This window comes from Limanda limanda, chromosome 1, assembly GCF_963576545.1.
Source record: "Limanda limanda chromosome 1, fLimLim1.1, whole genome shotgun sequence".
NCBI lineage: Eukaryota > Metazoa > Chordata > Actinopteri > Pleuronectiformes > Pleuronectidae > Limanda > Limanda limanda.
Window position 1 is genome coordinate 25,992,178 of NC_083636.1, and position 12,808 is coordinate 26,004,985.

The window sequence follows — 12,808 nt, forward strand, 5'->3', positions numbered from 1 at the left end:
ACGAGACAGAAAGGCAGGGAGATGGGGAAGATAGAAAGTGTTCTACCGAAGAGGAGAGAGGAAAATAACATGAACTAGTGGGACAAGAGCAGGTACAAAAGAGACGGAGCGAGTTAAAGAGAGACAGAGTCAATGAGGGATAAATTCAAGCTCTTTGGTCTTTTCTCCCCTTCAGCTCGTCTGGCTCTCCATTGGCAACGTGGCTGGAGGGAGTTGACACGGTGTGGGTGCCCCCCAGCCAGTCCCAGTGAGAGAAGAATGGGGCAAAATTGGTGCTGGGCCTCTGGTGGTGTGTGTCATGCTTGGGCGCACCGCCCCAGAGGCCAAAGGGCACCAGGTTATGCATGGCCCACGGGAAGTTGTAGCCGCAGTGGTCCTCGGTGGAAACATAGACGTTGAACACCATGAAGCCCCATGTTGTGAGGCAGTGGCACTGGAGCAGGATTGGGTCCACCGTAGCCCACAACCCCACGCTGAACAGCTCCCAGCCAGACAGGTACTGGGTGACCAGGCTGAAAGGCTGGTTGTACTGGTGGTGCACGGCGTGGAAGGTGCGGTACAGCCAGGGAATCCGATGGTGCAGCAGGTGCCACAGGTAATACTGGAAGTCGAAGACCACCATGCAGCCCAGGATGCCCAGGAAGAAGCTCCAGAGAGAGGGTGCTTCACGAGGCAGTGGGGTGGGCGGCCTCCACAGCCACTGGGCAACTGCAGCAGGAAAGATGTACAGAAGGTGGTTGTAGATGGTGATGCCCAGGGTCGTCCAGATGTTTGGCCAGGAGATTGGTTTGTCAGGATGGAGCCTGTAGCGGTTGATGCAGGGCCAGGTGGGAGCCAGCAGGTCCAACACGGTGTAAAGAGCAACCAGGAAGAAGTAGGTGGTGACGGAGAGGAAGACAGGGATGAGAGGGCTCGTCAGGAGGTCGTGGTGGTTCTGGTGGAGGAAGTCCCAAAGGGGCTGCAGGACCAAGTCGTGGGACTGGCCCCCTGTCACGTTGTCCACATTCGTCATCAAGGATAAAGTCTCACTTCTGAGTAACCAGCCTGTGCTCATCACTAAAAAAGCTTCTCTCTTTCAAAAGAGGGCCGATCCAAGAGGATTATTTACTAATACACTTCTGGAGAGGATAAACAGAGTCTAAACGAACAGAGAGTTCCAATCAGCTTCTCTTTATAGGTTAAGCAAGAGCAAATTGTCTGTCGAGATTGTACCAAATTGGACTGGCGGGCTGTCTTCGCCTCTTATGTGTATTCAAGCCCCACCTCCACCCCATCCACCCCCTCCGAATTTCAAAAGCGGGTCAGTTAGTAAAGGCTCTTTTTCATGGCACAAGGACCACAGCCAGGACTCAGGAGCCAGGCCACAACAGCTCTCATTTTTGACCCAGATCATGGAGAGAAGGCTTCCGTTTACTTGTGAATTTGACTCGACAAAACGCAAGAGACAGGGTTTTATAGTTGTTAACATTATCATAATAGACATCATCTGAAACAAGTCATGCAGCCTCTAGCTGTTATTGCCTCTCTCAGATTATCAGACACACACACACTTGTCTCTCTATAGTTGTGAGAACCTGTCATTGCCATAATGCATTATCTAGCCCCTTACCCTAACCTAAACCTAATTCTAACCCTGACCTCTAAAACCAAGTCTTAACCCTGAAACGATCCTTTCAATTTGTGAGAACCTCAACCCAAAATGTCCTCACAATAATCATATAAAACCAAAATTGGCCCTCATAACTATAGAAAGACAAACAAACACAAACACAAACACAAACACACACACACACACACACACACACACACACACACAAACACACACTGTAGAGGAGTAATTAATCATACACCAGCTGTCAAATGACACATGAATTCAAAAGCACTTCCTTTCTGATGTGGATTGCTGTTGGCCTATCACTCAGTTTGAGTTTTTTTTACAGAAAAGAGTTCATTTAAAAAAAAACTGAGCTGGAGCAGCAAGCACAGCTCTTGTTTCCATGGAGTGACCCAATATTTCTGTGCAGAGCCGAGGATTGGATAATATCTCATGCAACACTGTGCAGTCTATGTTAAGATGTCGACTTAAGATGCTCTTAACACTGATTTCATTAAATAACAACATATCACATGCCAACAGCGGGCCAGAGAATTATTCTACAAGTATATTGAGTTCATCTGTGGCAAGAGAAAACAGACACACTGACATACACAGGGTTTCATTTAAAGTTGACTGAATACATCCACCCATGTGAATGCAGGGGAAACCTACATGCATTAAAGGAATAGTTTGACATTTTGGGAAGTAAACTTTCTGTCTCATGAATTAGCTCTTTGTCAGTCAGGCTGCCACTGGCTCAAATACTCTGACACATTAGACCATTTATTTGAGTTGCTGTTTTATGTTAAAGTTAACTAATGAGCTTCTAGTCACGGATAACAAATTTTGAATTGTCGAACGGAGCAGGATAGCTTTTTTCATATGTTTCCAGTATTTATCAATCAATGAATTAAATGAAATTTGTATAGTCCATATTCACAAACCACAGTTTGCCACATTAGGCTTAACAAGGTGGGAAATCCTTTGCCCTTAACCCTCAAAAATTGTGACGGAAAAAACACGTGATAGTGGTACAATAGGTGCAGCCTGTAACAGAGCTCTTCAACAAAATCAAAACATTAACAACATTCATTAAAAAAGACAATGTGTAACATAAATGTATTTTTAATAATGGTAGTATATGTGAGTATTCATATTGTTTATTCAAGGGATCTAGTTGTAATCATAGTCCAATTCTTCTTCTACTTCTTCTTCTTCTTCGCTGTGACAAAATTCAGGTGCTTCATCCTTCAGAGGACGCGGTCTACCCGGCCCACGAAAGAGGCGGTCTTCGGTACATTGAGAAGGCCGAGCTCAAATGAGATATTCTGGTCTACAGAGGATTTCCATGATCGGCATCTACTGCCCATTTGGCCCTTATTGCTGTTGCCTAGCAACAGAGCTGAACTTGGATTGGACCAGAAAGTTTTAATGCCCCTGGACGCATTTGAAGGATCTCACGAAATGGGACGGCCTACTCGCACAGCTGTGACTCTATCGGGCCTTCAAATGCAGCCTCTGAAGGATGCAGCCCCTGAATTGAGACACATAACATAATAGAAACAGCAGGAGAGATGGACTTTAAAGACATGCAGTGAAAACAATGTGGGCCCACTGCAGGCAACACTTAAAGAAGAGCATAAAAACACACATATCCTGTCTGTAATAGGACAAATTAAGTATTATCATTACACTTTCTGATACCTCTGATCAGCCAATAGAGGGCAACAAAAGTCAAGTCTTCACCAAACCTACAAGCCACTAAAATAATGAATGGGGAGAAGCTACATCTGAAAAAAGATTTTCTTAGATTTTTGTCTTTTTTAAAGGTTTCCAAAGTTGGGACGGAGCTCAACAGAGAGGACAGTGTTTTTCATTGCATTCCTCCAAGGTATGAGTGATGCCCAGGAGGCATATAGGCCGTTTCGAGTTACATGAAATGAGTATTGTGTCAACACGACAGCTGATGAAGCATTATCCTATGAAATCCACATAGTTGGTGCAGACCATGAACAGTAGAGAAGACTTGTGTTTAAACCAACAACACTGTCCACGACCAAACTGGTTTTAATGCACTGATATTAGTATCTGTGCAATCTACAGCCACTATATTAGCATCAAAAAGTGAAGCACATTCATTAAAATATGTAAAGAAAGCTGGAGTTATTTTAGAGATCAATAGTTCCCCGACAACAAACAGTACTAAATACTCTATAGCCTCCTATAACAATGGCCTCTGTCTTATTGTTTCTTGTGGGACTTTGATATCGAGTCAAACCCAGAGGAAAAACACTGACAGTTACAGAAGTCAAAAATAACTAATAGCTCATGGAAGAAGATCTGGCCACTGTCTGACTCAACAGATCCCAAAACTAGAGATCCCCTTAAGGAATAACAGAAACAGCTCTTGGCACATTGTCAAAAATGATGAGCAGAAACTACTCCAGTGCCTCAGTAATCAGCTCTCTGGGTAGATGCGGGTGATCGCAAACCACCTTTTGATTTACCACTTGACTCACAAGTGTAAAATAAATGAGACATGGCGCCCACCACATCACGCAGGTGTCTGAGGACACAATGACTCTTCACTCCCGTAGGGACGGCACTCGTCTGTTGAGCTCTGCAGCCCCAAGGCTTCCAAGGAACACTGTCCAGATCATTCCTGGTGCTGGAGGGAACCAGATAAAAATAAAAGTTTAATGCTGCACAATAAAGAAATCTGATGGTTGTTGAATAAATGATAGAAGAATGAACTCTCGCTGAAACATGCAGTAGTTTATTAACTGGCGTGTACTTTATTGGATAGCTATAGCATCGGGCCAAGGATTCAGCAAAAAGCCAAATAAACACTTTCTTTAACAAAGTAACAAAGTTTGTCAGCGCGAGTCACTGAAGTACGGACAGTGAGAATTGTCCAGCGGCTATTTACACTGACCCTGACAGGGTGAGCACAGCGATGCTAACACCTCACACCAGAGCTTGTCCCTTCACTTTACTTTAACTTCCCCATGCTTACCCTTCAAAACACTACACCCCTATTAAATGCTTTACAACACACTATAATGTAATGGTAACCTTGTTTGAGAAAATGATATGTGTTTATCAACGTATTTATGTGTATACACTGTAAATTGAGATATAATAGTTTTTATTAGATTGCACATTAAATAAAATCCTTACAATGTGAAATGAGACTTTTGTACAGACCATGCAAAGGTGTACTTTAAAACTATTTATATGAGCTTGACCCTAGATTGGATTCTCTTTTTACTTTATGACTCATGACAGAGTATAATTCAAGTAAAATAAACTACAAGCTGTTAAAGTTTGATTGATAGATGGATGGTTGTTTTGGAACAAAGCAATGTCTCCGACCATTGAGTTTAAATGTATTTGTAAATGAATAAACAATTCATTAGTTAATTTAATTAATAGAATTAATAATACTTTATTTTTCATGGTTTAATGAAAATCTAATGGCATATTATATCATATGATTACAACATTGTTTTATATAATAACTTTAACTCCCATAAGAATATGAGCAAAATAAACATGAATGAATGAATAAAACGTATGAAAGCTGTATTTCTGTTTTCAAAGATGAGATAGATAAACCGTCTTCACATGTAAATATACGTAGTGAATTGCAAGATGATAATAAATAATATGACTTTTATCCATTGATTACATATTGCATAATTGAGGTGGGTGATTGGGATAGAAATAAAATGTTACAGAAGCTTTGCAAAAAAGAGCTGAACATTTTTCTGAATACTGCAAAAAATCTAAAGGTTTCTCGAAAAGTAATTACGAATTAATGATGTTCGTTCAGCTGCCCTCAGCAGTGCAAAAACCAGAGGTTAGAATAAAGCTGGCGGAGGAAAGCCACTTTAATTGAATGATTATGAAAAGCAGTCAGTCCCTCTGACATTGAGACTGAATGGTCACTTCACCACCACATTTCTCAGCAACATTTGTGTTGAGGGCTGCGACACAGAAGTGTGAAAACAGGCTTTACACTTGGCCCGGACTCCTTCATCCCAAGTGTGTTTCTTTCTCTGCTGCTTCAGGCTTGGTGACAGTGCGTGTTAACAGCACTGGAGGTGTGACAGGAATACACCTTCAGGAACAGAATCATGTCAGTGTCCATCAACAGGTGCTGGTCTCATCTGCTCAAAGGTCTGCATGGATTCAACCTCTATGAATATCTGCACAAAACTTCATGACAATCCACTTAACAGTTGTTGAGATAATTAATTCTGCCACAAAGTAAGATTGCTGTTTTATTCAAAAGCTAATGATAAGATAAGATGAGGTAATATAAGAGATAACATAACAAAACATAACATAATATAAGACTATGTCCAGAAGAAAACAGCAATCAGCAGCCCTAATGACTTCAGGCCGGTGATTCTCAAACCCACTGATGAAATGCCTCCAGAGGCTGGTCCTTAACCCTTTGATACACAACATGGGTCAAAAGTGACCCGATGGAGTTTTAATTGTAAATATCTTTGCAATAAATTTATTTCATCATTCAGAATTCCAGGAATTCCTCAATTTACTTGTTTTTGATCATTACACATTCTTATTTTTATTTTGCCTTATTTACTTTTTTAATAAAAAACATTTTTGTATCACTACCCCTCTAAGGCACAACATGGGTCAAAAAAGACCCGTATTCATTTCACATGTTATTTCATGCATGGCTGTGCTTCTTTGCTATATATTTTAAAATCTATTTATTTAATCATTTAATATAACAAAGTATTAATTAAAATATCTTGTTTGTGATTACCACAAATCATTATTTTCATTTTCTCTGTCTTAATTTTTGAACTAAAATGGATTTTGTATTACTACATCAAGTTTACACACATGGGTCAAAAATGACCCATGTATGCAAGTGTGAATTTGATAGGAACCTTTGATTTGTAAATGTTTGTAGTTAGGAACATGTTTACTGTGGACAACTTTTCACATGCCACACTTGTCAGAACTACTTGTCAGAACTAAACGGGCTGCTTTTGCACATCTGATTCATGTAAGTCTTATTTTACAATTGTTTTACCTAAGAAAATATTTGATATCTTGTGAAAAGATAACTGCACATAACATTTAACATTATTTCCCTCTACTGGTGGGAAAGATAAATATGTCCAATATTATTAGCTAGCTGTTAACATATTCTCTTTTAGCTAGCTAATGTTAGCTTATGTAAGCTAGGTAAATTCTAGCTAACGATAGCTAGGTCAACATGATTTAGTTCTGACAAGTAGTTTTGACAAGTGTGGCATGTGAAAAGTTGTCCACAGTAAACATGTTCCTAACTACAAACATTTACAAATCAAAGGTACCTATCAAATTTAGACTTGCATACATGGATCATTTCTGACCCATGTGTGTAAACGTGATGAGTTAATTTAGTTCAAAAATTAAGACAGAGAAAATGAAAATAATGATTTGTGGTAATCAAAAACAAGATATTTTAATGAATACTTTGAAATATTAAATGATTAAATGAATAGATTTTAAAAGATATAGCAAAGAAGCACAGCCATGCATGAAATAACATGTGAAATGAATACGGGTAATTTTTGACCCATGGAAGGGTAGTGATACAAAAATGTTTTTTATTAAAGTAGAAAAGGAAAAATGAAAATAAGAATTTGTGATGATCAAAAACAAGTTAATTGAGGAATTCCTGAAATTCTGAATGATTAAATAAATTTATTGCGAAGATATTTACAATTTAAACTCCATCGGGTCATTTTTGACCCATGTGTGTAAACCTGATTTAAAAATACAAAAACTATTTTAGTTCATAAATTATGAAAGATAAAATGAAAATAATGATTTGTGGTAATCAAAAACAAGATATTTAATGAATACTTTGAATATTAAATGATGAAATAATTCGATTTCCAAAAATATAGCAAAGAAACACTCAGCCGTGCATGAAATAACATTGTAAGTCAATACGGGTCATTTTTGACCCATGTTGTGCCTTAGAGGGGGTTTGCATAGCTTGTGTATCAAAGGGTTAAGCTCCTCTGCACTTCCACTCTCTGTCGATCAACACCAACGTGCGGACAGAAACAACAGATCCACAGAGGACACCATCAACACAGATCTTTATGCATGAGGAAGTTGTTTGTGGACTTCAGCTCCACATTCAACAAATCCATCCCCAGCAAAATGGTGACCAAACTGGGAACCATCACTCTCCGACCCTAACACTCAGCACTGGAGGTCCACAGGGCTCCGTGCTGAGCCCCCTCCTCTAGTCCCTCTTCACCCACGACTGTGTACCAACCCACAGAAACAATACAATCATCTAGTTTGCAGATGACATCACTGTGGTTGGACTGATTCAAATAAGTGATGAGTCTGACTTCAGGGATGAGGTCTGCAAACTGTCAGAATGGTACCATCCACAACCTGGCACTCAACTCCTCCAGATCAAAGGAGTTGATCAGGAAAAAGAAAGAACAACCTGCTCCCATCAGAGGAGACGAAGTGGAGATTGTGACTAGCTTTGAATTTCAAGGCACACACATCTCCCAGGTCTTCACATGGACAGATGACACTGAAAATCATCAACACCTAGCTACTTAAACCCCAGGAAATTTCCAATGAAAGAACCCGATGTTTACGGCGGCCACAAACATCATCAAGGACCCAACCCACCCAGGCCACCCCTCTTTACTCCACTGCTCCCTGGAAGGCGCTGAAGGTCCATCAAGGCCCATACTTCCAGACTCCTAAAAAAGTTCTATTAAAGTGGCATCAAATAACTGAACTCTATCAAATAACCACATATAAATATATATGTGTGTGTGTGTGTGTGTGTGTGTGTGTGTGTATTTATTGTTTATATCCATTCCTGTTATTATTTCCTACTATATATGTGTGTAAATTTAATGTACAATGCATATGTACGTGACGATTCTGTTTAAAGACTCTATGCATGTTCTTTTATATATATTGTATCTACAATTAGATTGTACAGCTGTGCAATGACAATAAAAGCATTATATTCTATCCTATTCTATAAGATAAGACAATCACCCCAGCAGCCGACCCAATTATCAATAATTATCTTACATTATCAGTATCTTTTTTATTATGAGTAATAATTCAATGGCCATTACTGACACAATATAGGTGTATGTCTTACATGGGAAGGGCAGAAGTGAAGAGGATGAACCGTGATGTGATTAAATAGAAATGCCTTTTTGATTCGTTCTTCACATTAAAGATTCATACATTCAATAATAATTTTTTATGACCAAAGCAGCAGTCAATATAAATATTTCCATGCTCACTCAGTTATCTCCTTTCCAATATGTTTAAAAGCTTAAGCACCAACACAACGAACGCATCACTTCTACTGCACCTGTAGTGACATTGAACATACTGCAGAGGACCTGAGGCCAAATGAACCAATGTAAAATCGCACAGCATCTCTCTGGCAGGTGGAAGGTATGGTTTCAAGACAATAAGCAGGGAATCAAAGTCTCCTATAAAACACAGGGCATTGAGTTTTATCATTTATAAATAATATGGAGGAGCCTTGTTGTGAGCTACATTCAGAGTAACTGTAACTATCTCTAGAGGGTAGACATGTTTCTATGAGACAAATGCAATATATATATATATATATATATATAGTATGTATTAATGTCACCTTCCCTCACAACATGTTCTAAAAGTGGCTGTGAGGGGAAACTGTTTCGTCACCTTTATAGATGGAAAGTTAATTTCTCCGTGACAGTGGCTGTGAGTGGAAGAAAAGATCCCTCAGGTGCTGTCTTCGGGGGCTACAGGGTGAAGAGTGTTGTTCTCCACTGTCACTTCTGACACACTGACTGACGTGGGGGGGGGGGGGGGGGGTCATGTATATGACAGGGGCTTATAGACCATTTGTGACCGTTTTAAATCAAATATCTGCTTGAGAGGCAGAAACATGTCAATTAATCCATACCACATGTTTTTTGGTGATTGTTTGTCTTAACTTATCATAAGTAAATGGCCAAGCTGGCTACCCCTGTCTTATAGGACCTTTATGTCCGCCACTACTCATTTACAACAGTAAATACTTTTTTAGAAGAAACATAACAATATACACCACACAATATTATTCAGACTGTATTGAGCCCTAGTCATGTTTTCTTCTATCTGAGATACAGTATAGGCTGTAATACATATCTAATTTACAGTAACAGTATATTTCAATTAAAGTGAGATTATTACTGCTGATTCTTATATACGTCAAATCTGTGGTTTCTGCGGTATTACCCAGAGAAATGTCATGAAGTGAAAGTATAAGTATAAAAATACTCAAGTAAAAACTGGACTTAAGGAAAACATACTCGCCTGTTAAATCAAGTAAAACAAGAAAACTAAAATGGCAACCTGTATCGTCCCCTGAGCAAAAAACATCACACTGGTCCCAGTTAATATTTCCGCTTGTGCTGTCTCTCATTAACCGAGAGACACAGTTGCTATAAATTTCCTCCCAAAAAGTAATGAAGTTAAGCACGCAGTGGGGCCATAGAAACAACGGGCTTGATGAATACCCCTGGGGCATTGGGGGTTACATGGTGCACGTGTTGTTTTTCACTCAACGTAATTGATTAACACCTGGAAAGGAAAGGCAGTTGCCATGGGCGTCTCACCTGAGGAATTAATTATCTCCACAAAGATAGAGGATGGCCCTCTTAGCTGCTCCTCAATTCCTAATAAACAAGCTGTGCCGCAGTGTCTCTCATCACTTGTGCAGGACTCTAACCAGGTGAGAACACCTCTCCCACTGACTGAAGAATCAGCCTCCTTCTCTCTGCTAAGTGGATCCTGTTCATTTCATTCAATTCTGTGTGAAAATCTTTCTCCTCTTCAGGAAGCTGCAAAGGTTTTTATCATCCCAGCAGAAATGCCGAGCCAGCTGGAGGGTGCGATGGACGCACTGATATCAGTTTTCTACAACTACTCAGGAAATGACGGAGACAAATTCAAGCTGAACAAGGGCGAGTTGAAGGAACTTTTGAACAGCGAGCTCACCGACTTCCTCACGGTAAAGTTTTCAACATTTCAACATTATGGTTGTGTTTTGTCATGATGTAGCAGAACATATGGGGGATGGGGGGGGGGGGGGGACTTCCTGTTACTCCTATGTCCTCGTAATTACCAGAAATATGTTAGTGCATCAAAGTGTGACCATTACATCTCCCTGTATTGGCTCAGAAGATGTATAATGACCATGTAATGTAATCACTGGTTCAGATGATGCTTTGCTGCTCCTCCCTGGCTATGACCCTGTTTGAAAAAATACATTTTTATTTTCACACTATTCATTTTTTACTATACATTTATTTTAGCACTCTGACCTTGTCTGAGGAAAACAGTCTTATCGATTGCAATCCTTCTGATTTGACATGTAACTTCTGGTGGCTCTCACGCCATAGAACTGTGAGAAATAAAGAAGGAGATAGATAAGGGCGTTTGCAATAAGCTCCATCCTCTGAGTCTGTGTGATAGCAGCATGTGCAAGCCTGCGATTTCACATGATTTAGACCAGCGTGTCAAACAAAGCTGCCGAGGCCTAAGACCTCTGATGCCTTCTGATATATTTATTATTTTCACTTCTTGTCCTCGCTCATGCCGAGGGGAAGCCTCAGGTGTTCACACATCATCATCATCATCATCAGTGGCCCATATCGCCTCCAAATATAGACACTCCCATGATGTCATCACACCCCCCTGGGCTATAGTCACCTCTGACAACAGACGCAGCCCCACAGAGACGAACACACTCTTGGTTTCCATTGACTAAAAACTTGGACCCTTGGAAACCAAGACATGACACAGCACTGCATTTATACAGCTTATTTTTTGCAATTAAACAATTGAAGAAAATAACAATTATAACCACAAAGCTAAAAACTAAATTATGACAATAAAGTTAGCTTTATTTTATTTTAGAGTTTGTTTCATTCAGATCAATTTTTGTAATTTGCTTCTTTCACCTATTTTATTTTTATTTTATTTTCAATTTTATTTTCTTCTTTGTCCTTGTTGTTTGCCGTCACCTTTCACTCCAACAGAAGCCATTTGAGAATGCTAAATCAAAACAACGTACATAAAACAGCACTCTAGTTATATTTGCCTAATGAAATGAATCCCACCTGGTTAGACTCCAGTGTTTTTCCTATCTTTGACTTAAATAAGCCACAACATGAAGATCCCATTGCCTTGGAGGTATAAAGCCGTGACTTGTATCTCGATCCTGCTGGAAACAACCAAAGCAATAACCGTCCTGTGTAATCAGCTGTAGCTTGTGGATCGTTTAACAGTAACATCACTCTGCTCTCCAATGGACACGGATGGAAGCTTTTGCCTTGAGTCAATCCAATAACATTCAAACGATCACATTGGTGATGCTCATCCTACATGGACAGGCAGATCTAAGGAGTGTTTCATTGCTCAAAAATAGGGATACAAAGAGTCCATAGGAAAACCATTAAAAGACATTTGAATAATCTCCAGCACATTGCTTGTTTGTTTTGCTAATTGTGCTAATTTTCAGTCTCAGAAGGATCCAATGCTGGTGGAGAAAATCATGAACGACCTGGACTCGAACAAAGACAACGAGGTGGATTTCAACGAGTTTGTGGTGTTGGTGGCCGCCCTGACCGTTGCCTGCAATGAGTTCTTCCAAGAGAAGAAAAAGAAAAGCAAGTAAACATCTGTAGGGAAAACTGTACAAGCTCTGTAAATCGCCATCCATCAGTTTTGAAAATGACATCTCAATAAAAACAGTAAATGTAACATCAGTTGAATCAGTTGTTTGTAGTATTTCCCCCAGTACATGATAATTCACGTATTATTTAAGAATGTCAACACTCTCAGGCAGTTCTGCTGTCACAAATCAAACAATCTGGAGGAAACACTTTTAAACTCATTTTTATAGTTAAGTGATATAAGTATATAGAGGATACAAAAGAGCCCCTTCCCCATAGTTTTTTAAATTGTTAATGGAGTTGTGTCTAGTCTAGCCTATGAAAAAAAAAAGATTATTTGCAACTTCCTATTAATTCTGTGGCATTCACCATTAAAGAAACACCTTCGTCAGCTAAAAATGTCCTCAAATCCTCTGTCATCATTTCATTATAGCTTTTGTCCCAGCAGACGTCCCCAGCCGAGACC

The 12,808-nt window shown here is 39.7% G+C and overlaps 2 protein-coding genes across 2 annotated transcripts; one reads left to right on the top strand and one right to left on the bottom strand.

Annotated features, from left to right (window-relative positions):
* Window positions 1–145: 145 nt before the first annotated feature.
* ch25hl2 (cholesterol 25-hydroxylase like 2) lies at window positions 146–1,054 on the bottom strand. The gene has a single exon (XM_061072005.1). It carries the CDS (start codon window positions 1,052–1,054, stop codon window positions 146–148), a length of 909 nt encoding a protein of 302 aa, XP_060927988.1.
* A 9,481-nt stretch (window positions 1,055–10,535) lies between these two features.
* s100z (S100 calcium binding protein Z) lies at window positions 10,536–12,344 on the top strand. Its single transcript, XM_061076543.1, has 2 exons — window positions 10,536–10,676; window positions 12,189–12,344. Exons 1-2 carry the CDS (start codon window positions 10,536–10,538, stop codon window positions 12,342–12,344), a joined length of 297 nt encoding a protein of 98 aa, XP_060932526.1.
* The last annotated feature ends 464 nt before the right edge of the window (window positions 12,345–12,808 follow it).

Bases quoted from the DNA above. Each gene is read 5' to 3' on its own strand.
- ch25hl2 (XM_061072005.1), bottom strand. From the start codon at position 1,054: ATGAGCACAGGCTGGTTACTCAGAAGTGAGACTTTATCCTTGATGACG.
- s100z (XM_061076543.1), top strand. From the start codon at position 10,536: ATGCCGAGCCAGCTGGAGGGTGCGATGGACGCACTGATATCAGTTTTC. The intron at 10,677-12,188 runs GTAAAGTTTTCA...GCTAATTTTCAG, and splicing joins AGCTCACCGACTTCCTCACG to TCTCAGAAGGATCCAATGCT.